The sequence below is a fragment of the Mus caroli genome, unplaced genomic scaffold (assembly GCF_978045245.1).
Source record: "Mus caroli unplaced genomic scaffold, Mus_caroli_1 scaffold_6, whole genome shotgun sequence".
Classification (NCBI taxonomy): Eukaryota; Metazoa; Chordata; class Mammalia; order Rodentia; family Muridae; genus Mus; species Mus caroli.
Window position 1 is genome coordinate 979329 of NW_028227261.1, and position 26448 is coordinate 1005776.

General features: G+C 49.7%; 1 protein-coding gene across 3 annotated transcripts in view; it reads left to right on the plus strand.

The window, feature by feature from the left end:
* Positions 1-26448, plus strand: part of Prkcz (protein kinase C zeta) — a 103629-nt gene that overhangs the window by 70816 nt on the left and 6365 nt on the right. For all 3 annotated transcript variants that reach the window (XM_021159769.2, XM_029476138.2, XM_029476137.2), the window contains 10 exons: positions 478-559; positions 2972-3024; positions 3731-3919; positions 6679-6776; positions 20356-20442; positions 22060-22195; positions 22361-22448; positions 24430-24549; positions 25326-25405; positions 25805-25894. In XM_021159769.2, the coding sequence (XP_021015428.1) occupies positions 478-559; positions 2972-3024; positions 3731-3919; positions 6679-6776; positions 20356-20442; positions 22060-22195; positions 22361-22448; positions 24430-24549; positions 25326-25405; positions 25805-25894 (1023 nt within the window). The remainder of the gene's footprint in view (positions 1-477; positions 560-2971; positions 3025-3730; positions 3920-6678; positions 6777-20355; positions 20443-22059; positions 22196-22360; positions 22449-24429; positions 24550-25325; positions 25406-25804; positions 25895-26448) is intronic.

Consider the following 26448-nt stretch of genomic DNA (forward strand, 5'->3'; position numbering starts at 1 on the left):
CTGAGTGAGGCCAACTCTTGGGCCCAAGGGGCCGTCACTAGAAGCTGTCTCTATTATGACCCCAGGACCCTGAGGCTGTGGATCAGGAGCCTGGCTGCCAGTAGGACATTCACAGTGCAGCAAGAGGGTATTGCCAAGCATGGTATAAAGCATCCCTTCTATCAAACACCTTCTGGGAAGGCAATAACCTGACTGACCACCTCAGCCTGTAGACTCTTAAGTAACAATAGTCTTCATCTATTCTGTGCTCTACCCAGCAGCTGTTGCTTATACAGCATTTTTTATACACACAAACACACACACACGCATACACGTGCAAATACATGCACATGTGGCACACATCACATAACACACACATACACACGGCACACATGCACATACCACACACCGCATGTGCACATGCATGTGTATATACATGAAGTCAAAGCTGGATGGTAACTCCCACCCCATCACACCAACGCCATCATTTTCTTGCAGGATTCTGTCATGCCTTCCCAAGAGCCTCCAGTAGATGACAAGAACGATGGTGTAGACCTTCCTTCAGAAGAAACTGATGGAAGTAGGTGTCCCTTTCCCAAGCTGGGCCCACCCCATCTCTTCTGGGCCATGCCCTTATCCTCTGAGTCACGCCCTCTCTTTTCTGGGCCACTTGCCTCTTCTGGCCACACCCCCTCTGAACCCTGTGGTATGTTCCCCTCTCCATCTTCCTGGCCTTTCCTCTGACTCCCGCCTACCTGCTCTCTAAGAGTCAATGTGGGTGAGCTGGGCTGGAAACCACTCTGTACACGGCCTCCCCCTCCGTCCCCACAAAAACAGGTGGGGCTGCTGGTCTTCCCTGGTAACCCCCAGACAGCAATTTCCTCATCACTGGGAATCTGGGGCTGAGGGTTTCTTCCTCCATGTTGATTTCAGTTGCTCTGCACTCTTGGTGTATGACTGCCAGGCCAGGTATCTCCTACTCACTGGGCAGTACACAGAGCTGACCTCCGTGAGTGAGGGTGGCTCCATACGGGGTGTGACTGCTGCACAGGTGTTGTGTTTAGGGGAGTACAGGGAGGAAAGACTTCTCTTTGATGTTAAAAAAATAAAAGAGAATCCAAAGCCAGGTATGGTGACACATGCCTTTAATCCCAGCACTTGGAATGCAGAGGCAAGTGGATTTCTTCATTAATTCAAGACTAGCCTGGTCTACATGGCAAGTTCCAGGCCATCCAGGGCTGCATAGTGAGACCCTGTCTCAAAAGAAAACAAATGAGGTCCCTTTAGGTATCCTGCCTACCCACACAATCACCTGTCCATCACCCACTCATGCATGCATGCACGCATGCATACATACACATTCACCCACCCACTCATCCACCTATTACACACATGCTTGCACACACGCACACACTCACACACACACACACATATACTCATCCACTTGTCCATCACACACATGCACACACTCATGCATGTACACACTCACTCCCATTCATCCACCTGTCCATCACACATATGCACATACTCATGCATGCACACACTTAAACACACACACCCACTCATCCACCTGTTTAACACACATGTACACACTCATGCATGTATACACGCATACTCATCCGCCTGTCCATCATCCTGTCCACTCATCTGCCTATCCTCTCCCTACCCATCCATTATTTAGTTATCATCTACTTATTGGTTCATGCAGCTGTCTATCATCCATCATTCACTCTCCCAGACTTTCTTCATCTCCCCTTCCACAGATCCATCTATCATCTACCTCCCTCATGGTCCACCCTCTGCTTTTCCAACATCTACCCACCCACCCAGTGAAAGATTATATACTAGCATGAAAATCTACCCATTCTTCTTCAATTCTCTCTCTCTGTGTCTCTCCCTGTGTGTCTCTCTCTGTCTCTCTCTCTCTGGGTGGGTGTGTGCACATGTGCACAAGGCACACAAGACTATACGTGAGTGTGTGTGTGTGTGTGTGTGTGTGTGTGTGTGCTACTGTTGCTAAGCATCCTCCTGTCTCCAATCCCCTAGAGTTGGGGTTACAAGCATATACCACCACACCTGGCTTTTATGTGGGGGATAGGAATTCAAATGCAGGTCCTCCCAGTTGTACATTTTCATCATTGAGCTGTCCTCGTAGCCCCAAGGATTTGGTTTTTGAGGCAGGGTCTTAAGTAGCCCAGCTTGGCCTCAAACTCAATTTATAGACAAGGAAGACCATAAACTCCTGATCCTCCTCGAGTAGAGTGCTAGGAATACAGGCATTGCCATCATGCCCACTCGCTTTAATGGGGCACTGGAGATTAAACCCAGGGCTCTGTGCGTGCTAGAGGCAAGTGTTTTACCAACTGAGCCACATCTCTTCAGCCCTCTTTTTCCATTTGTTCCAGGCACGGTCTCATTAGGCAGCCCTGGTTGGCTTTGAGCTGTACAATCCTGCCTCAGCTTCCCAAGTTTTAGGAATCTAGAGGCACATGTCACAACACCCAGCCCTAAATGAACTGCGCACATACACTGTATTTTCAGCTAACAGTTCTTCCCAGCCTGATGGGTTTATCAGATCGTGACATCATCATAAATAAAGGAGCGTAAAGCGTCTTCCAAGCTTCCTGCCTTCACGTTCACACAGCCCATCTGGGTCAGCCTAGGAAGCTGCAGGTTTTTTGTTTTTTGGTTTTTTTGGTTTTTCGAGTGGCTATCCTGGAACTCACTTTGTAGACCAGGCTGGCCTTGAACTCAGAAATCCACCTGCCTGTGCTAGGATTAAAGGTGTGTGCCACCACGCCCGTCTCAGAAGCTGCAGTTTTAAAGGACTCTTTAAACTGAAGTCTTTTGTGGCTGGTTTGTGGATTGACCCCTGAGCACTTCCTGTGCCGTCTGGGGCTCCCTGCAGGGCGTGGGGGTGTGAAGGTCCACTGGGTCCCCATGTTCCTGGGACACTTGTAATAAATACTCTCCCTTCCTTCTCTTTTTCTAGTTGCTTATATTTCTTCATCTCGGAAACATGATAATATCAAAGATGATTCTGAGGTAAGTGAATAAGATTAGCGTTGCAGGCATCTTTTCAAAAAGCCTGTTTGTGTGCTTCAGGGGCCGTTACATGAATTTCAGTATGAGCTAGGTATAGTAGGCAGCTATTGCGCTAGGCTCAGATGAGACCAGTGGCCTGGCTGCAGCCAGGCTGGCTTTTGAGTTGTGAATTCACCACATTACATCTGCTTCTTTGTCCTTCCTGGCCTGGCAAGGCCTCAGCTGCTCCCTCAAGCAGGTCCTGTCCCAGAATCTGACCAACAGGTTCCATCTGGCTCCATCCAGCCTCATACCTGCCGCCAGCTCTGGTATTCTAGGGAGACAGAACACGCCATGCTCCCAAGCCTTTGCTGATCATCTCGCAGAGTAGACACCACTCTCTACCCTCACCCTCACTGAACAGAAGCAGGGCAATGTGTACAGAGCAGGCTCTCCGTTCTCCACCCTCACGGAGCAGGTGCCTGGACTTGCCACTCTCACAGAGCATGCCCAAGCCTGCAGCTTGACCAAGCAAACACCCAACCCCCGTCCCCAGAACCCTCATGCGTCCTCTGCCATCTCCACGCAGCGCCTTCCCTTAGAAGCCCACAGTCTTGGTTCTTTGATGTTCCTCCTTTGAGTTGGATGGGGATTGGGTGCTAGAGTTTCAGGATTCTGGCAAATGGTTTCCAGTTTCCCATTCTCCCTTCTCTGGACCTCTCCCTAGGACCTTAAGCCTGTCATCGATGGGGTGGATGGGATCAAAATCTCTCAGGGGCTGGGGCTGCAAGACTTCGACCTCATCAGAGTCATCGGGCGTGGAAGCTATGCCAAGGTCCTCCTGGTGCGGTTGAAGAAAAATGACCAGATTTACGCCATGAAGGTGGTAAAGAAGGAGCTTGTCCATGACGACGAGGTAAGCACACGTCCTTCCCAGGCGTCTTGTGGGATTCAGGGTGTCCACGTTTGGGGACAAGGCTGTGCAGGAAGTCATCACCGAAAGCCGTGTGAAATTGTGCTTCAGTGACCTGACCACTCCACTGAGTCACACGGCTTTCCTGCTTCCAAAGTTTGCAGCCGCAGAATTAGAACCCTTGAGTTTAACAATGCCACCCTCTCTGTCCATCCCTTCGTGGACACTTTGTATGGAATATGGGATGTCTTGGCGCCGTCGTGAACAGTGCCACAGCAAACATTCACATGCACGTGTTTGTCCGTTTTCTGCCCTTTCTATGTGTTTCTAGGAGTGGTGCTGCTAGGTCGTGTGGTAATTCCAGATGTAGGCTCTGGAAGAACTTCCAAACTCTGTCTAACATGGCTGCACCATTTTGGGTTCCAGCCAGTGGGCTCGGGGCTCCAATTTTCCCACATCCTCACCAACACTTTTTCTGCTGTGGTTCCCTCTCAGAGCATGCGTGCGTACCCAGTGTGGCCTCGACTTGCAGCCTCCGTGGTGATGCGTGAAGCTGACATGTTCTCACATGCTTGCTGGCTTTGTGATTGTGTGCTCTGTTGCTGTTACACTGAGTGCTTGCTCTGTCTCTCAGGAGCAAAGAAAGGCCAAAGTGTAGATAAGAGTGACTCTGTCCTTTAGCCAATGCTGGGGCTAAGCAGCCTAACCTTTGTCAGGTCACACACAGAAAGGATCCCATTCCCCCACCCCAGCCAGGCTCAGGGCTTGGAGCTGAGGTCGGTTTGGAACCTTCACCTGTAGGGTGCTTTTGTAGAATGCACAGCCTGCTGGGCTGGCCCTGTATCCCTAGATGCTGAGCTCCTGGGTGGCAGTACCCATGACTCAAGCCTTTCCTCACAACCACCAGGTGTCACCTCTCCTCACAGTCTTGAGGCACTGCCATACCCTTCTGAGCTGACTCTGGCTCCCTTTCTCTGAGTCATCTTTGCCTAATAGCTCTACCATAGCCGTCCACCTCCTACCTTTCCCCTGAGTTGTTTTGTCTAGGAACAGGGCCTGAGGAGCTGCCTCAAGTTCCCCATGGACAAAAACCCACTGGCTCCTGCTGTCCTTAAGCCTGGTCTCTGATTACACAGTGTTGACGCTCCTGGGACACAGTGTGAGTACACTGTAGCTGTACAGATGGTTGTGAGCCTTCATGTAGTTGTTGGGAATTGAATTTTTAGGGCTTCCCATTCCAGTCATCCCTGATATCACTCAGTCCCTGCTTGCTCCAGCCCAAAGATTTATTTATTATTATACATGTATGAGTACACCATAGCTGACTCAGACACACCAGAAGAGGGTGTCAGATCTCATTGTGGGTGGTTGCTGGGATTTGAACTCAGGACCTTTGGAAGAGCAGTCAGCGCTCTTACCCACTGAGGCATCTCCCCAGCCCAGCTTCCTACTCTTGCCTTCTCTACAATAGAACTCACCAACCTTGTCCCTCGAGACCCAGGCATTGTTGTGTGTCTCTGACTTGCCAATGCTTGGATGGCTTCGTGAAAGTGTTTCTGCTAATGGCGCTGGTTCTCCAGGGGTGACCTTCCAGCTCGTTCCCTACTGAGTTTCTGAGTTAGCCCTGCCAGGTGTTCCTGTAAATTAGAACCTACAGAGATGCAATCACAAAGACTGTCACAGATAATGCCGGGGCCTGGTGACCCAGGCTTGGAAGAAATGGAAGAGAGCCAGCCCACTGGTTTCTATCCAAGAGTCCGAGTGACTAGCAGCTGCTTGAAGTGTGAGCTTCCTGAGTGTAACAGTCAGGTCGTGTAGCCCCTGGGTGAGCAAGTCTGGATGAGGTGGGGCTAGGTGTCCATTGCATGGAGAAGGGCTTGAACCGGATCCACCTGGTGAAGCTCCTGGGGATCAGAGCGTAAACTAAAGCGAGCGATGGCTGTCTCTAGCTCACTAGAACATGGGTTCCCACTAAGAATCTGCTCATTTTCTTTCCCAAAAGCCTTCCAGAGAAGACAGCATTGTTTGAACACGTCTCTACGATTCTCATTTTCTACACACCAAGATGGTGGGGGTGGGGGTTGGGAGCCTCATCCCGCTCTGTTCCCTGGGACTGTGGTGGAGCCAAGCTGAGGTCTCTTGACTTTGCAGCGTCCGACTGAGCTACTGAACAGTTGGGAGAGATGGCCCTGTGGTAGCAGCTGCTCTCTGGCTGTAACTGGCTTATCTGCAGACTCAGTATTCAGTGACTGTGGGCCTTTGGGAATCCACTCAGCCCTCTACTCCTTGTATCCAAACTGAATTCGATACAGCCTTCCCAGGACTCTCATGGGGAGCATGAACCAGTGTATGGAGAGCGAACCCTGAAAGTGTCTTGGGGCAAGGAGGGTGATGGAGGTGATGTCGGAGATAGTGATGATGGTGTTCACGATAGAAGCGTGGGTGGATGGTGATTGGATAGTGATGGTTTTCAGTGTGGTTTGTTTTCTGGCTGAGACAGGATCATTCTGTAGCAGACTACAGGCCTCCTGGGAACTTATTGTATTGCCCACCATCTTACCTTAGCTTCCTCTGGGCAGGGATCACAGGCATAAGCCACCGCACCTGACTGTGATGCGTTTCTTGATAGGTGCTTTCTTACCCTCTCCAAATTGTCTTCTCAAACGAGAGAAGAAAGGCTTTCGTGTCTTGCCCCTGCCTTCCCCAGTGCAGCCTGAGCAGTGCTCAGGGGCCTCAGTAGTGCTACCTGGTCTCTCTTTCAGGATATCGACTGGGTGCAGACAGAGAAGCATGTGTTTGAGCAGGCGTCCAGCAACCCCTTCCTGGTTGGCTTACACTCCTGCTTCCAGACAACGAGCCGGTAAGAAAGAAAGTGTTTCTGTATGTTCTGCTGGTTTCTGATAGCCTCCTGGAAGCCAAGCTAGACCAAAGTTCCAGCTGTCCCCCACAAGCCTTCTCCAGCTGCAAGTGTTAGGTTTTAGACTTGTCTCATGGTTCCCATTGGTTGGTGTCATATACAGTAGACTTCACACATCTGAGTTTATGTGATGCCATTCGTGGGACCAAAGGTAGGCCCTAGGTCCAATGCTAGAGCAAGCATGGGTATCCTATGCTGACGCTTACTGAGCAGAGACATAAGTTAATGAGCACTAAGGTTGTCACCTCTAAACTTTATTATATATGTTGAAATTCTGCTGCTTTAAAAATGTCTGAAATCTAGTGGCCTAAGATCACAACAGTACACTGTTAAGGATATGGGGACCAGTTGACTTGAACTAACTAACATGTTTATCCACCATATCTCTGCAACCATTCTGCACTTAGTAGGTCAGTAGCAGGACTCGTGGGGGAGGGAGGCTTAGCACTCCCCTGCTTAAAGCAATGGCTTGTACCAAAAAGATAAATAAAAACTGGCAAAACTGAGCCAAGTGTGGTCACACACTCCTGCAATCCCAATACTCAGAAGACCGAGGCAGGAGGATCCTGAGTTCGAGGCCAGCCTGGGGCTACATAAGAAGAGTCTATCAAAAACCAAACTGAGCCTGGTAGTGGTGGTGCATGCCTTTAATCCCAGCACTTGGAAGGCAGAGGCAGGTGGATTTCTGAGTTTGAGGCCAGCCAGGTCTACAGAGTTAGTTCCAGGACAGCCAGGGCTACACAGAGAAACCCTGTCTTGAAAAAAACAAAACAAAACAAACAAACAAACAAACAAAAAATCCAAACTGGGTGAAGGGAAAATGGTGCTCGTGGCAAATTCTAGACGTTTGACGCAGATCTCAGAGCCCTGTCCTCAGTCCTCCAACAATGAACTTGACAGCTCAGCATTTACCGGCCAGGCTGCTTATGAAAGCCAAAAGTCCCGATCTAGAAGTACTCGGCAGCCATTCCCCAACAGTGCTTTATGGAGGCCACAGCATCCTGTAGTCTGTAACTTATGACTTAAAGACCAGGGAACACCATTGCATACACTAGCAAGATTTTGCTGAAAGGACCCAAATATAGCTGTCTCTTGTGAGACGATGCCGGGGCCTAGCAAACACAGGAGTAGATGTTCACAGTCAGCTATTGGATGTATCACAGGGCTCCCAATGGAGAAGCTAGAGAAAGTACCCAAGGAGCTAAAGGGATCTGCAACCCTATTGTTGGAACAACATGATGTACTAACCAGAACCCCGGAGCTCTTGTCTCTAGCTGCATATGTATCGAAAGATGGCCTAGTCGGCCATCAATGGAAAGAGAGGCCCATTGGACTTGCAAACTTTATATGCCCCAATATAGGGGAATGCCAGGGCCAAAAGAATGGGAATGGGTGGGTAGGGAAGTGGGGGGCGCTATGGGGGACTTTTGGGATAGCATTGGAAATGTAATTGAGGAAAATATGTAATAAAAATATTAAAAATCAAAAAAAAAAAGCAAGCCAATCCTTTTAAGTAAGGTAATAAAAAGACGTGGCTTTAAAAAAAAAAAAAAGAAAATAAATAAGCAAATAAATATAAGTTTTCTTTTACCCTGAATAAATTTTAAGAGCAATTTAAGACACAAAAAAAAAAAAAAAAAAAAAAAAAAAGACCAGGGAAGCCAGCTATGGAGTTCCAGCTTGAGACCCAGGACAAGGGCAACTTCTCAGCCCCCTGCAGATGATGGTCACTGATCTCCTACCACCCCTGCCTTGGGAAGGGCCTGAGCTTTGTGCATTCTGTGTTTCCACATGTGATCCTCAGAAATACACTCCCAGGTTCTGCTTAGCCAGGTGAACCACGTTGCTAACATAAAATCATAAGCTGTGAGTGCAGCCTGGTACAGGGAGCCATGCTGTCTGCACAGGGAACATTTCACAGGGCACATTTTATGGGGACCAGTTTGCAGCTCAGGGTCCCCAGCTTTGTCCTTTGGTGGGATCCTGTCCCTGCAGCCTCTAACTCCTGAATGTGTCACAGATTCTACTCTTTCTCCTGCCTGAAGCCTGGCCACGCTGCCTCCTTGGTGCGGAACTAAGCCATGTGTAGGAAGCACTAGTCTGAGGTCTTTCTCCTGCTCAGTGGCAGCTCTGATTACTTTGTGAGGAAATGCAAGCTTCCTGTGCATGGGGAAGAGATATTGTAAACCAGGCCGTCTTCAGTCTGTAGTCACCCCCTACCCTTGCCTCATAGAGTCTTTTCTCCCCGTTCCTGCCCCTCCCTAGAGCCAGAGTCACCAAAAGGGCCCAGCAGTCAATGGTCCCCTTTGTGCATCCACATGGTCCTGTCTCTGCTCTGCCCTGGCCCTGACCATGTCTCCTGCCAGTAGGAACAAGCCCGAGGGAGGCAAGGCAGCCCAGCCTGGCCTTGGAGCTCCTGAAGGGTGAGATTGTAAAGAACAGCTGTGCTCTGGTCAGCGTTTGCAGGGATGCTGCTGAAACAAGGGTCAGGTGTTCCAACCTCAGGTCACCCTGGTGCAGAAGCTGATGCTGGGACAGCCCGCGTGCAACAGCCTCAGCAGCCACTTCGAGACTCAGTCCCAGGAGTAACGCCTGTCACATCTGGTTTCTTTTACTGGATCTGTCGCCGACACTGGCGTGCGTTAGTTAGGTTCTGCTTCCTCCCTTCGCTGCTTTAGCCTTCAGTAAATGTACATGCATGTCTCCCTTTCTGGTTGTGAGCTTCCCTCAAAGTAGGGCTTGCTGTGTGTGGAGTTTTTTTTTGGTTTTTCGAGACAGGGTTTCTCTGTATAGCTCTGGCTGTCCTGGAACTCACTCTGTAGCCCAGGCTGGCCTCAAACTCAGAAATCCGCCTGCCTCTGCCTCCCGAGTGCTGGGATTAAAGGCGTGTGCCACCACGCCTGGCTTGCTGTGTGTTTTTGAATCTCCAGTGATTGGGTAATGCCTGCCACTTAGTAAACCATGATGTTGGGAAGAAAACCTTAAAGTAAAAATCGTGTTTCCTGTACAAATATAAAGTGTGCACTTGTGAATTTCGTGATTTGTAGGGGAACCAGTAAAATGTTGCAGCCTGCCCTGGCATCCTGACAGCTGGGATGTCAGTGGATCACCGCGGCTGGGAGCAGGGTGAGCGGCTGGGATGTCAACAGATCACTGCGTCTGGGAGCAGGGTTGGCAGTGTTCTTTCACTCAGCAGACCTAACTCGCTGGCTGTCGTCTGTGGATTCCCTCTCACAGATTTGGGAAGTAACTCAGAGGCCACGAAACATCTCTAGAAATAAGTATCAGAAAAGAGCACAAGCCACACTGCCCCGAGTCCCCCAAGATGTCACTTGGGTCTGCCCTAAAGACTTCTGGCAACAGTCTAGTCTAAGCCAGAGCCCACGCTTTCTGGCCATCTGTTCCTGCACTGTGCAAACACTTTATGCGTTTCCTCTGGGAACAAAACTGGAAAGTTCTGGAAGGTACTGTGGAATTAGCAGAAATGTACAGCAAGGTTTCATGGCTACCTACTCAGGAACGTGAGCTCCCCCACCATGTGGGAAGCCTTGCTCCTGGTTGGTGCCTTGTCTTTGCACAAGCCAATGACAGCCTTATGTGCCGCCCCCAAGAAAAGAGAAGCCAGCTCCTCTCTCAGTCAGAGACAGTCTCTGGCCTTGCACAGAGCGAGGCAAAGCGGCCACGAACAGAAAATCTGGTGCCTGCAGTTGGGCACAGGATATACCTGGATGCCTTACCTTGCCAGTCCTGCTATCTTAATAACCACGGGGTTTATAAAGACTTTTTCCCCGGAACTCTCCCTGGGTTCTTGCCGAGACCTCTGCCTGCCGGGGCTGAATGAATGTCAGTGTGTTCTGCCTCCCAGCAGATCACACACAACAGGAAACCGATGAAGCCCCAGGCAGGATGCTAGCTAGAGCTTGCTGGCAGCCTGAGTGGAATTCCAGCCAATAAAAGGCAATGGTTTCCACATGTGCGGGGAGATCATAAAAAGGCCGCTGTGGGGTTGGGGGGATAGGGGGTGGGGGAGGGGATAAGGATTTCTTTCCTTCCTTCCCAAATCCAGCAATGCCTGTTCTGGCAGAGGGGCCCCACAGAATTCCTGCTCTCCACAGGCCGACCACCACTTCCACGGCATGTGTCGCATGCTGCGAGACAGGGCACTTTAACACGAAGCATCTGCTTTAACACTAAGCCACACCCCACGTCTGCACGGTCTTTTTCCAGACAGTAACCAGAATGAAAACTTCTACAAAAACCTCGAAAAACAGGGAAAACAGTTCAGCTTAAGCTGTTCCAGGGGAAAGGGCAACCTGAAATTTCCCCTGCCAAAATTCCTCCTTTTCATCCCCCTGGTGTGAGCCCCCCCAATTTAAGTGTGGCCTAGGGACAGGGATGCAGAATGCTACTGAAATATCAATAGACTTATCATGTGCAGAGCCTCAGATTCAATCCCTAACACCAGAAAGGGGGAGGAGGGGGAGAGAGAAAGAGAGGCAGAGTGGGGAGAGAGGAGGGGAGAATTTTGTTAGCTTGGTCTGCTGTGGAGTTCTTTATTTATTTATTTAGTTAGTTATTTTAGTTTATTACTATTGTGTGTGGGAGGAGGAGGTATGTTAGCCTGTCTGTTTCTTTCCTTCCACCTTTATATGGGTTTCGGGGATCAAACTTGGGTCTCCAGGCTTACTGTGCTCCTGCCAACAACCACACTTTCACCTTTTAAGGCAGGGCAAATCCCTCACTGTACGTCCTTGGAGGGGCGTCCATCGGCATCCTGACTTAGACGCTTGAGGAAACTTTAGACGCTTGCCTAAAGTAGCTTATGGATATTAGATGTCACTTGATCCTTTGTGTGTTGTTGCTTATAATAGAGACCTGGAGAGGGAGAGAGCTTTTCCTCTCTGAGACGTAATCCCCTTGGAACAGGCCATAGATCTGTCAGGAGTAGCCCCAGAAGGCTGGCACCCAGACCAGGACATGGGAGTGAAGAAGGTCCCCTGTGTCCACAGCTGGATAGCACATCAGAGCTGAGCAGTCACAGGAGCAGCAGGTGATCTCTGAGAGAGACTTTGGCCTAAGAGAAAGGGAAAAGTCCCCTGATGCAAAGAGCCAACCTAGTCCTTCAAGAGCAAGCCAAGCACCCAATAACCACTAGGCAGGGCTAGGCTGGATCTGGGAAGGGGAACCATTGGGTATGGTAGACATTGCAGGCCAGGTCAGTGTGATGAGGACCAAGAAGTGAGCAGAGCGACCAGGTCGCGCCCTCAGAACCACTTCCCCATGCAATTTGGAGGGGCTGTGGCCTCAAGAGTTTCAGCAGGGCCCAAATTGCTGTAAACTTGGCAAGACTCTCTCAAGAGGCCCAGGGAGAGAGAGAAAAGATGACTCAGGCTGTCACTCACTGTGTCACACTGGAGCCCAGAATGGAAAGAGCTGGTATTGAGTGGCAGCTGCGGAGCTGAGCGTGGGAGCCATGTCAGCCTTCATGCTGATAGCGTAACATCTCAACCCCCTGAAATGGTTGCTGAGCAGGCCCTGCAGCCTCTTACTGTAGAACACAGCTCCAGCCGCTAGGCAGGCCTAGGCCAGGGGTCAGAGCAGATTTATTTTATGTATGTGGGTAAAACTGTCACTGTCTTCAGACCCACCAGAAGAGGGCATCAGATCCCATTACAGATGGTTGTGAGCCACCATGTGGTTGCTGGGAATGAACTCAGGACCTCTGGAAGAATAGTCAGTACTCTTAACCACTGAGCCATCTCTCCACCCTCCTCTCTGTGCTATCCTAAGAACACAGGATAGCTATCAGTGAGTCATCAGGGAGCCCTGGACAGCAAAGGGACCCTTGGGACCCTGGGACATAGTTTGTGTCCAATGAATGCTAACACAGGTGTTTCTCCCATTAGGACATGCCCTCCCCCATCTGTGGGAGAGCTGTCTACTCCAGCTAGGAAGTGACCGGCCGCTGCTCTTGGGTATATTGCTGGGGAGGGGAATGAGGTCAGGTCACATTCTCCACAGCCAAATCCTTGAGCCAGTGGCCTTGACTGACAGACCTAAAGGTGTTTGCCCCATTATGGGTGGGTGTGAGGTTGTAGAGCCAACCACCCTTCCTGCCTTGCCCTGGGGACAGTGCCTGGCTTCACAAGGATATGGGTCTCCTTTTGTTAGATTGACTCTCAGGATCAGCCCGGAAAGTCAATTTCTTCCCCGCCCACTTCCTTTCTCTCCAAAGAGAGTGTTACTATGTAGCTGTTTCCAGAACTTCCTATTCTCCTGGCTCCACTGCTGAGTGCCAGGTTCATAGGCACATGTGTGCTACCATGGCTACCACTCAACTTTGTTTGGTTGTTTACTGGTTGGTGCAAAGGGTCAAACCTAGTTCAAAGCAGGTGTTCTACCACTAAGCCATACCCTAGTTCTTCGTCTTCTCCTGTCCTGTCGGGGGTGGGAGACCTATGTGTGCACAGGCTGGTGTACTGCCTGTGCATGTATAAAGGCCAGAAGTTGACTTCGAGTGTCTTTCTCAACCACCCCTCCACTTTTATTTATTTTTTTTTTTTTAAATTTTGAAACAGACATTGCCCTCCCCCACAGGGTTGGCATCTGATCTCCCTCAGGCTACTGACGCTAGCCTAGCCACTCCTCCTTCCAGAATGATCAGCACAGTCCTCTTTCTTACCGGGGATAAGAGTTCTAAGATGGTACAGTGCCAGCCACAAGCGTGAGTCACATGCCATCAGACAAGGAGAACCGAGGAAGGCGGACAGGAAGGAGGTGGGAGGTAGGGAGAGAGAACGGAACCCTTCACTCCCCTCAGACAGATGTGTTTTTGTATGGGGCTGGAAGGGACAGTCGAGAGCTTCCACTTGTGGCCCCAAGTTCTGGTTAACAGCAGAACTGCTACAAGAGCTGTCCCTCACATCCTAGACCTGGCCGCCTAAAGCCCTGGCTCGGACAGGTATTTATCTTGTCAGGAAATCTACATCCTTTTCTGCTTCAGATGCCTCGGCAGTACACAGCTGCACAAAGAGGACTGAACTTTGGATCCCCAAACCCATGTAAATGTCTGGCGGGCTGAGCTGTAACTCTAGTTCCAGCCTTGGAAGGTGATGTCAGGGGATTTCCTAAGCAAGCTGGCTAGCAGCAGGAGCCATACCAATCAGTGAGATCGGTGTTTGATTGAGAGACCCTGCCTCAATGAATAAGGTGAGGAGATGTAGAGCAAGACTGGCAACATCAACTTCAGAGCTCCAAACACATACATGTGCCCACATACATACAAGCATGTGTATATATGTATACAAACCCCACACAAGAATACACATGGAAAGTTCCCACCAAAGTGGGGTGGGGCGATCATTTTGCCTCAGAAGGTCCCTGGTTCTGACAAAGACTGGATTTTCACTCCCAGGGGCCTCCAGAAGTGAACTATGTCACCTAAACACTGTTAGGTGGTCCTGATGCTAGACTGTCCTTGGATACTGGAGGATGCCATGTCCTGTGTTAGTCTGATGTGTGCTTTCAAACTTTGCTGCTATTTAGGACATTTTCATGGATATTTGTGTTGATGTTTGGTTGATCCGTAGTTTCCTCTTCTTACATAATCTTTATTCTGTCTATTTTATTCTGCAGAAAATCCTAAACGCTACTGGAACTTATCAGGTCCAACTGGTTTTTTAATTATGTATTTGTATGTATGTGTGTGCAGATGCCTTCTGAGGCCTAAAGAGGGCAGCAGATCCCCTGGAGCTGGGGTTACAGATGGTTGTGGGCATGGGGAACTGAGCTTGGATCCTGTGCCAAAGCAGTCTATACTCATAATCACTAAACCACCTTTCCAACCCCGTCCCCTTTTTGGTGTGTCACTGGAGAGGGAGGCCAGGACCTCAGATGCGACAAATGAGCGCTCTCTGAACCGCAGGCCCAAGATTACCTCTTGATAGGTACCTGTGAGGATTTTCCTGGGTGCCTTTCTGCTTTGGGGCTTCTAGGTGATAACAATCTCCGCAGCCATTCAGTTACTTCCTCCTGTTGCTCAGTTCCTCTGACACTTTCTGACTCAGGGCAGAGTGTGGGGCTCGTACCCTGTGGTGCGTAAGGATGCCCCCCCGCAACCCCCCCCCCCCAGCCACACTGACAGTTTGTGGATACCCTGCTTCTGTTCCTGTAGACGCCCAAACCAGTTGGTTCCCTTCCCTCCTCCATAGAAGATTTCTTTGAACAAGATAAAAATCCTCTGGTTGGACCAGCTGTGTCAGGTTTCCTTGCCTGTCTACATCTTTCTTTGCAGGGCCTTTTCTGGGTCAGGGAACTGGGGTCTGAGTCTCTCCTTCACATTGTGCACGACTCCTGGTTTGTGTCCTTGGTGTGGCAGGGTTTGAGCCTCTCTTCTCTTAGGCCTCGGTTGTGGGTCTGGTCCCTTGATTCTGTGACTCCAACTTGTGTCTAGGCTGACTCCTCCTTATCCCTTTTCTGTCAGCTACTGGGCAGGGCTTTCTGTTGGGAGCAGAAGCAGGACCTGGGGGATGAGATCTCCATTTCCTCTGTAGGCTGACATCAGGAGTATGTAAGCTTTGGTGTCTGGTGTCTCTCTCCATATCATCAGGAAAACGGCAGAATTTACCTCCTGGTTTGGAGAATGAATGAGTTCTATCAAGTGCAGGCCATCTCAAAACTTTTGTATTGTTGTTACTATTTGTACTGAGAGTTAGCAACCTTTCTCAAATGATCAGGTAATCTGTGCAGCCCAATGCCTTGACAACGGGGATGTGATCTGAAAACCTGTCATTACACACATCTGCTCCTGATTATCACAGCTCATACAGACTGGGTCATGATGTCACTTGGGGACAGCTGTGGCTTGTGACCAGTTTCACTCTCTCGGCTGGATAGTCCTCATTGTGGTTGTGCGCTCTGGCACAAAAGCCATAGAGAAATGTAAGAGATGTGTATGGCAGGACACGGTGGTGTGTGCCTATAATCCCAGCACTCTGGAGGCAGAAGCAGAAGATCAAAATTGAAGACCTCAAGATATTCCTTGGCTACTTTAGCTCTCTCTCTCTCTCTCTCTCTCTCTCTCTCTCTCTCTCTCTCTCTCTGTGTGTGTGTGTGTGTCTGCCTCTGTCTCTCTTTAATACTCTCTCTGTCTCTCTGCGTGTATGTGTCTTTCTCTCTAACATTCACTCTCTCTGTCTCCCTGTCTCCCTGTCTCTGTCTCTCTCCCCCTCTCTCATTACTTCATGAGAGCCCAGGCTCTCATTACTTTATGATTGCCCCCACATTGCCTCGTTCCATCAGGTTTTCTCTAGGCAAAGTCAGGACTGGGAAACAGGGGCAGTGGTCCTAAAGGGTCCCCCTTTCCTTTCTCTGGGTCCTCTCCTGATGAGAGAAGCCATAGACTTGGCCTCTACCTGCAGCTTCCTCTGGCCCTGGACCCTGGAGCCCACTGTTTCTCCCTTTGCCAGTGTGGGTGGATCCATTTCTACTGGGTTTTAGTTTGCACATCTCCTTAAGAATAAGTGATAGGGGGGTTGGGGATTTAGCTCAGTGGTAGAGCGCTTGCCTAGCAAGCGCAAGGCCCTGGGTTCGGTCCTCAGCTCTGGAAAAAAAAAAAAAAAAAAGAATAAGTGATAGGGCTGGTGAGCTGGCTCAGTGGTTAAGAGCGCCGACTGCTCTTCCAAAGGTCCTGAGTTCAAATCCCAGCAACCACATGGTGGCTCACAACCATCCATAACAAAATTTGATGCTCTCTTCTGGAGTGTCTGAAAATACACTACAGTGTACTTACACATAATGAATAAATATTAAAAAAAAAGGATAAGTGATAATATCCATCTCTGAGCCATTAACCTGCTCCCTTTCTATAGTGGTCTGGCCTTAAAAGGAATTAGGGATCTGACTTTAGAAGTGTTGAGGGCTCTGCCAGGCCCCTCCCCTCCCTCTAAGCCTCCCTTAGGGGTTATTATGGCTATATGACCAAAAGGACTGTGGACAGTGACAGATGCTCAGTTGCCTGACCCGCAGACACCTGTGCACACACCTGTGCATTCACCTGCACATAAGTCTGAGTGCAGGTGTTGGTCTCAAGCTGGCTGAGAAGCACAGCCATGGCCCAAGACAAAAGCTGAGGCTAAGGAACTTGGCTTGGGAAGTGCCTGCCAAGCACACAGAGGAAAGTGTGGGAGCAGATGTGACCTTGTATTGTCAAAGCCACATACACCCAAGGCAACCCAAGTCACCTGCAGAGCCGCTCACATGGTCCTCCTGTGGGATTTCTGCTTTGAAGAAATGCCAAAAATAGTACCAAGGTTTTGACTGTAAGCCCCTCCCCTACCAAAAAAAAAAAAAATCGTGTTTCACAGCTGCTTTTGTAAGAGAAACAGAAAGCGGCGGGGCAGCAAGATGGCTCAGTGGGTAAAGGAAGATGCTCCACTCCCAATTTGGTAGATGGAGAGAACTGACTCCTGAAATGTGTACGCTAAGCTTCACACACATGCTCTAGCAAGTACACCTTAGACACACCACAGCACACACACACACACACACCACAAAATAAATGAAAAAAAGCTAGGCATAATGGTACACAACTGTAATCCCAGCACTCAGGAGACCACAGTAGGAGGATCAAGCTTCAACACCAGCCTAGTCTGTGTTGTGAGAGGGAAGAGAGATCCATCGTTGTTAGGAGGTTCCCTCAGAGCCAGCCCCATACAGAAGTGGCCTATGTAGGAACTTACCATGGCCTCTAGACAGAGACATTGCCATTCTGCTCGTATGGGGGTCAGGTTAGGATGTTCAACCTTGTTTTCTAAAGTGTCCAAAGTTTCTCCCTATTAAAGGAAGCCATTATCACCACTGCTTAAGTGAATCTGCTAGAAGTACAGATTAAGATTGGCACCTGAGGAAGGGACAAAATTCCTCCTGGGTGGCAGGACCCATTAAGTTTGCAATTCCTGGTATGTGGGGTATCTGTGCTTTGCAGTCACTCAGGGAGTTTTAACGAGATACCTTTGACTAATTTGGAGGTGTTAGACATCTTGCGGAGTCTGACAAGTGTCATGTGGACACTTGGAGGTATGTGGAGCTCTTCATGACTCAAGAGTTGAGTTTTCTGCTTGTCTGCACTGGGGAGGCTGCCTGCGTAAGGGCCAGAGAACAGACACCTTCGCTTTTGTGGAACAATAGCAGAAAAGTCACCACAGGTGATTCATAGTTGGGGTGCACCAGTTCTGCTTTGCACTCTGGGTTCTCTGCTGTAGCTTCAACCAGGGTGTGTCAAAACTCCCTGTGGGGAGCTTTGTCTGTACTGAACATGTACTGACGTGTAGTGCTGGGGGTGGAACTATGGCCCCATATATGCTAGGCAAGCACTCTACCACCAAGCTGCACCCCAGACTCAGGTTCTGACTTTCCTTGCCATTATTTCCTAACAATACAAAGTAACAATGTGCATAGTTTCCTCTTTGTGTTGAGCATTGTGAACAATCCAGAGATGTGTTACACTGTAGCAGAGGGTCCATTTTACATACAGGGCTTGAACAACAGTGATTTCCCTCACTGAAAAGGGTCTTACCGTTGATCCCCTTATGAATACCAAGAAAAACTGTATCATAATGAACGTGGCTATGTTTCAATAAAACTTTACTTACAAAATGGACCAGAGTAGGCCAGTGACTCCCTGAGAGAAAGCAAAGGATTTCATGGAAGATTTATCCCATAGAGGCTAGAGAGACAATAAGACTGGAGAAAGGTAACTCAGCCCTAACAAAAACATAGTAGCGTTTTCTTGGGGACCAGGACACCTAGAGCTGGCTTACCTAGGAGAAATACATGCATGGCTCCTCACATGGTGCTGGGGGCTTTTGTTCTGATTTCCAGGGATTGTTTCTCTTGTAAATACTTAATTTAAATTTTGGTGAGTGTTTTATAGCCGGTTAACTTGCTGTGTCAGTTTTCCTGGCTTCCCTGGCTTCGTGCCAAAGCTATGGAGGCTGAATTAAGGCATCTGCGCATGATAAACTCACAGTTAGCCAGGAGAGGAAGGGTTTGCTTGATCCTGCCCACACTGGCTCCCATGCTGGTGGGCAGCATCACCATGAGCAGAAAACTGCAGATAAACATTTCCAAAGGCAAATAGTCCAGGCAAACATGAGCTGCCAACCCAGATGTCCCCCAAGGTGCCCTCAACAGGGCATCTCGGGAAATTATTATGAATTGAATTTTGAAAATTAAGTCTTATTAAATGCAGCAAAGATCTTATTAGTGAGAGAAACCACATGGCCATTGTTTGGAGACACGAGGGGCCTGTGTGCTGAAGCCCAGTTCCTAAAAGATTTATCCACAAAGCTCAGACTTCACCTCTGCCTGACCCCTGCTGCTATCTCAGACTTGACCTGACCCCATTCGCCTAGCTGCTGGGCTGCTGCTATCTCAGACTTGTTGAATCATGACCTACTTTGTCAGCCCCACCCTTTCTTATCCCTCTTCCCTGATACCCAGCTACTGGCAGTTACCTTCAGTTGAGCCTGGCTCCTCCTCATTCTCTTCTCTCTGATCCATACAGACCCTCTCTCAGCAGATGGATAGGCACCCTGTGGTTCCTGGAATCCATCCACATACAGAGACAAGAGCAGTCAACACTTAAACCATGTTCCCCTGATATTTTCACCTGCCCTATACCTGACTGGGCACCTACCCCATGGATCCCCTCTTTGTTCATCTAAGCCAGGATGGCTCACAGCTCTTTGCTCTCCCCTTATCCCTGTGCTCCATCAGTCCTCCCCTTGCTCCATCAGTCCTCTGCTTCCTCTTTGGTCACTTTTTTCTCCTATCCCTAACTCCAGGGCCTCTGGCCTTCATCTCTACCTTATAGTAACTTTTTTTTAACCCCTAAAACAGACCTAGCACCATTGGGAACACAGAGATGAACAGATAGGTGAATGAACACCCAAGTCTATCTCTTTGTTTCTGTGTTTATTTATTTGTTTTTTTTTTTTCCCAAGTCACGGTTTCTCTGTGTAGCCCTGTCTGTCCTAGAACTCACTCTGGAGACCAGCTGCCTGCCTCTGCCTCCCAAATGCTGGGATTAAAGGAATGAGTGTACCGGCACTGTCCAGCCTAAGTCTATTCCTAATTTTCCAAAAACAGTGTCCTACCTTGGCATCATGTGATGAAGCCACACCCATCATCCAACATGGTCTTGGACCCCAAATCTCAGAATCTGAAACCATGCCTCACACCTCACTGGTCCAAACGTCAAACTCATCCTCAGCCTCCCTTTCACCTTGAGGTTTTCCCTGACCTCAGGAGCTCCCAGGTACCCCATCACCTCTTTGTTTTGTTCACTTACAAATCTCTATAAGAGGCAGCAGGTCAGCACCCAGGGGTGACTCAACCCAAAGCTAAAAATTCGACCCCCCACAGAGGTTCCATGCACTCTGGCCTTTTGGTGGTGACCTCGCCTACAGCATGTTTCAGGGTGGTTTTGGTTCCTGATCCGTTGCCCTTTTCTCCTGCCCAGGTTGTTTCTGGTCATCGAGTATGTCAATGGGGGGGACCTCATGTTCCACATGCAGAGGCAGAGGAAGCTTCCAGAGGAACATGCCAGGTAGGTCCAAAGAAATAAAGCATGGCCTGGGGACTTTTCCTCAAGAGGCCAGCAGTGAGAAGAGGGGGTGAGATTTGGGCAGAAGGTGGCAAAGATGAGAACTTCCCGTGGTATAAGACAGTCCAAACCCTCAGGGGGAATCTTGGGAGCTTTGTGCCCAGGACTGGTCCCTCTCCAGACTTTGAGCAGAAGGCCCTCACCCGAGATGAGTGGCTCCCCAGCTGTTTTGTTTGGCTTTGTCCTCTTCCCTTAAAGTCCACGTCCATCAGTCCTCTGCTTCCTCTTTGGTCACTTTTTTCTCCTATCCCTATCCTTCAGCAGTAGAGTACAGCAGGCCTTCGCTAGCATCAGGAGAGACTCCCTGGTCCCGTCTCTGGCCTCGAACAGCTGCCGCCCAGCCCCCTGTCCTCGTGCTTCCCCTGGATGGCCCCCTCCTACTTTACCTTAGTTTTCCCCATGAAGTCCTGTGAGTCACCGAGGCCGCTTTTGGGGAAAGTGGGCAGAAACAATGACAGTTTCTTGCCTGTCCACTTGCTTTTTATAAAACTCATGGTTAAACGCACACAGTGTTCACGTTGCTGTGTTGGCCAGATAGTTCAGTAGATAGTTAAATGCCGGGAAGCTGATTATCACGCTGCTGTGCAGCCACCACCTCACATAGAGCCCCTTTGTGTCTCACACTGGAACCCTGCTCCTGTGTATGCCGTCTACCAGGCTCCTCATCTCCGACCCTCCTGTCCGATTCCAGAGAGCGCCCCATATCTTCTTGTATATCTGATTTGGCGTGATGTTGTCTTCATGATTCTCCACATAGCCTTTCCTTTTGAAGGTTGAGTAATATTCCATTGCACTGATAGGGACTACTCCCTCCCTCCCCCCATTCCTCTTCCCTTTCTTCTTCTTCAGCGGGATTTGCTGTGTGACCCAGACCTGCCTCAGACCTGCAGCCATGAGTCACTGTGCCCTAAATGAATACTTCTTTTACCCACTCATCCGTCAGTGCTTACTTCCACATGCTAGCTTTTACGAGTAAGGTTGCTGTGGACGTAGGTGTCCAACCCAGTGCTTGAGACCCCACTTCTGATTCTTTTCTCCTTCCAGTTTTTAAAATCCGCATACAGGGTAACGGATCTCATAGAGGCATTTCCTCATATCCACTGTTCTTACTGGGCCTCCTCCACTGTCTCCAGCCTCAGGCATACTGTGTTAGTGTCATTGTTTGATACACACCACTTTCTGGTTCTCATGCTTATTCACTTGTTTGTTCTGGTGCTGGGGACCATACTTATGTAAGCAAGGCAGGAGCTTTCCCACTGAGATGCACATGGCCCTAGCTTTCATGTTCTGAGGGACCTTCCTCTGGTCACATTTTTCATTCTCACCAACCATACGTGTGATGTCCAGTGTCCCGTGTTCCCTTCACTTACTCTGGCTGTGATAAGTAGCCATTCTGGTGGGTGGGAGGTGGAATCTCACTATAATCTACATTTGCATTTCCCCCGTGACCAGGGATACATTGTGGGGCTCTATGTGCACCAGCCTCTGGCTGCCCGCCTGCCACTGTCTCCCTGCTGACTACAGAATTCCCCCATTCCCCACCCCCCCTCAATACCTCAGGTTCTATGCTGCTGAGATCTGTATCGCTCTCAACTTCCTGCACGAGAGGGGGATCATCTACCGGGACCTAAAACTGGACAACGTCCTCCTCGATGCCGACGGACACATTAAGCTGACGGACTACGGCATGTGCAAGGTGCCCGCCTCACCTGTCCCCCAACTCGATTGTCTGCCCTTGACACCCTGCAGGAGTATTCACTGATGGGGCATAGCTCGGTGGTGACCAAACTGAGGCACCCCTGTCTGTAACTTAATGCCACTTCATGTGAGATTTACCTTCCTGGTAACTCTGTCCCCACAGGAAGGTCTAGGCCCCGGTGATACAACAAGCACTTTTTGTGGAACCCCGAACTATATCGCCCCCGAAATCCTGCGAGGAGAAGAGTACGGTGAGTGTGAGCCATGAGGGAGGTAAATGTAGGTGGACACCTTCCAGAAGTCTCCCCCAGCTGGTGACATTCTTCACTCAGAGCAAGAACCTGTCTGGCCCACCCTACAGTGGCCCTGGCGGGGAGATATATGGCCAAATAATACCCAAAGATAACACAGAACACCCCTCAGGGTTTCCCAGGGTTACCCATTGCATACTCCCTGAGGCCCACCAGATGACACTGAATAACATTCCTCTCTCAGAGGAGTCCTAAGGCCAGGGAGGAGAAAAAGGAACATGAAGCAACGACAAGAAAGCCCAGGTTTGGGTCACAGCACCCCAAGTTGGCTGGCCACTGGCCACTGGCTATGCATATGTGGAAGAAACAAAGTGCCCTTGGGAATGGCAGAAGTGCCCCCATTGGGATCCAGAGCAGGGGGTGATCTGGAGACGCTGTAGACACGAAGGTGTACTTTCCACTCCTCAAGGTAGAAACAGTCATATGCACTTGGGGGCGGGGCATACATATACAGGTACATGTACATGTGTGTGATAGAGGAGGGTATGTGGTGTAGCATGCAGTGTGTGTGTGTGCACATTTATTTTTTTACTGTTTGTAAAAAAAAATTGTTTACTGTGCACAGAGGCTCATCACACATGTTATCTATGTGTGCTTGTGAACACACCCACTTTTGCATCCTAGCTTCTCATGCTGTTCAGACAGGTGGGATTATAGGCATGAGCTGTCTATCCCTGACTCGTGACGGTGACTTCAGTGAAACCAGTCATAAATACACCTTCACATAAATGAGTGTGTGGCAGACAGCGCGTGCGAGTCACCGATTCAGAAGAATGACTGGGTTCCTACAAGCTGCTTCAGTTGAAGTGACTCAGTAACCAGGGATGGCAGACTGGAGCCAGAAATCAGTCTAGGATTCTAACTGACCCTATTTCTATGTGTGCCAGAGCAGGGGGACTGTTCTGAGCAGAGACAGTAGGGATGGCCAGGCAGAGCTGAAGGCTGATCTTCCCTCCTGTTGTCTAAAAATACTTAGCACTTGAACATAGAAAGAGAGAGACAGACAGAGAGAGAGAGAAAGCCAGCCAGCCAGGCAATGGTGGCCTACACAAAGCCAGCCTGATCTATAGAGTTAGTTCCAGGACAACCAGGTCTACACGAAGAAGCCCTGTCTTAAAACAAAACAAAACGGGCTAGAGAGATGGCTCAGCAGTTAAGAGCACTGACTTCTCTTCCAGAGGTCCTGAGTTCAATTCCCACCAACCACATAGTAGCTTACAACCATCTGTCATGGGATCCAATGTCCTCTTCTGGTGTGTCTGAAGATAGTGACAGTGTACTCACATGCATAAAATATAAGAAAGAAAAGAAAGAAAGAATAGTGAATGTAAATATACAGGAAACTGTAGCACTGTTTTCTCATCTCGGAGATGGATTCTGTGAGTTCTGTGTATTTTGGCAGCACTGGGGATGGGGCATGTGCTTTGTACATGTGAACAAAGTGCTCTCTACCACTGGGCCACATTCCTCAGTGAGAAGTGGGCTTTGTAACTGTAAATCAAACCAGGAAAAAAATGCGACCAGTTATGGTGCCATGCCCTAGGAGGCTGAGGCAGGGGAGTCACAAGTTCAAGGCCAGCCTGGACTACATATCGAGAGCCTGTATCATCATCATCGGTTACTATCGCTGATGATGATGATGACGACAGGAACAAAGCAGGGGCTGTCCCTGGTCCCATTCTGCATGCTCGAGTAACAGAGATGTCCCAGCAGAGCTGAGGGGCCAGGAACAGCCTGGGTAACCCACAGTGCAGGTGAGGAGTCACAGCTTCTGAGGACACAGATGTCCAGCACAGTGGGTGCAGGGCAGTCCGACTGTCCAGGGAGATGGATGCCGACTCTCTTGGCACATTCACACTCACGGACAGAGTGTGCCGCTTCCCAGCCACCCCCTGCCTAGTGACTGCCTGCTTTTCCACAGGGTTCAGCGTGGACTGGTGGGCACTGGGTGTCCTTATGTTTGAGATGATGGCTGGGCGCTCCCCCTTTGACATCATCACGGACAACCCTGACATGAACACTGAAGACTACCTTTTCCAAGGTTGGTGGCCCACGGTGTATCCACTCCCTCCCGCCTCTGCATGTTATTTTTTCTTCCCTTCTCAAAGGTGAGGATGGAGCTAGTGCTGTGCATCAGCAACAGTACACACACACACACACATACACACACACACACACACACACACACGAACCCATTCCTCTGGCAGAGATTGTAAAGCGAGGTGATCATAGTCCACCTCACTATGGGTCACCTAGAAAGAGAATACCCTGATTTAGCCAGAGCCCCCTTCTGCCCACCCAGATCATTCCCTGTAGCCTGTGCAGGCTCCCCTTGCTCCTGATGAGAGAGCATTAATGGCCACTGATACGCCCCTCAGGGCTGTCCCTCGGCGCCCCCTAGTGACCGGTGTTCAGACTCCACATGCCTGCAACCAAAAGGTAGTAGGGAGCTGTTGGTTCACACAAGGCTATGTGATATGTGAATGCTACCAGGAGGTCCCTAGAAGGATCCAGCAGGCTTCTAGAACAGGAAGGTGTTCCAGGACTACAAGTCTAAGCTCTGACTTAGAAATGGGGTTCAAGCCAGGTGTGGGTCACATGGCCTTGTAATCCCTGCTGCTACTCAAGAGGCTGGAAGGAAGGTCAAGAATTCAAAGCCAGGCTGAATACCTACCAAGATTCCGTCCTTGCAAGCAAGCAAACAAACAAACAAACAAAAAACAAAAAAACACAAAACGAACAGAGTTCAGGGGGCCCACCCGTTAGGCTATCAGGAAGAGCAAACAGTGCCACTTCTCACCCGGTCTCTGTCCTCAGTTATCCTGGAAAAGCCAATTCGGATTCCCCGTTTCCTGTCTGTCAAGGCCTCACACGTCTTGAAAGGATTTTTAAATAAGGTATGCTCTTGGCTGTGGTGACAGACTAACCCTTGTAACCCTCTGGGATCAAGTTACCCATGGGATGCAGTGAGTGGACAGAGTCTCTCCACTACTGGAGCTGTCTGTTATCAGCTGCCAGCTGCCCCCAACTGCTCTGTGCTGCTGCTGATCATCCACTCTGGCACTGGGGCTCCGTGATCTTTGAGTTTAATTTTTTGTTGATATAGCAAAACAGTGAGTAAGTAACTGACCAGGAAAGCAATCCCAACAGAGGGAAGGTCAGACCCAGCTGGACACCAGAACAGCTGGGGACAAGGAACTCCCGTGGGGGAAGTTGGGCCATCCCGTTGGGTTGAGGTTGAATCAGGGGTTTCCTTAGGAGTCCTGACTCACCCTCATTTGAATTCTAACCCCCAGGATCCCAAAGAGAGGCTTGGCTGCCGGCCACAGACTGGGTTTTCCGACATCAAGTCCCACGCTTTCTTCCGCAGCATAGACTGGGACCTGGTAAGCCTCAAGGCCCCTTCTGTGAGGTGGGCCTATCTAATAGGCAGAATGGGCCCGTGTGTACGTGGGTGCCTGGTACATGGTGTCTGGTCATTTTCTGTAGTGTTGTAGTTGGTTTTCCAAAGCTGCCAAGAACCTGATCCTGCTGTCAACAGTTACTGGACAGAGTAGCAGGCACAGGCACAGGCATCGGCTCTGACTTGAGTCCATTCCTGATATTAGGAGAAAAACTTCAACTTTATACTTTGAAGAAAAGTATAAAGATTAGCCAGTTGAGTAGATCTGGAACTTGCCCAACTCTGGGACAGTGAACACCTCCCCCAACCCCTGCAACCCCACCCTGATCCTTCCAGATGGCTTACAGCCAACACTGATGACTACATTCCAGCCCCACGAAGAACAAGATGTCGCACAACCAGTTACTCTATTTATGGGACTGTTTGTGTCTGTGGGTACTGGGAGGAATCGGGAGGGTCCAGGCCACAGAGGCAACAAGCAATCAGGAAAGATGATACCCCTCTACCCCCCCCCCCCATCCCATGGCCAGTCTAGAG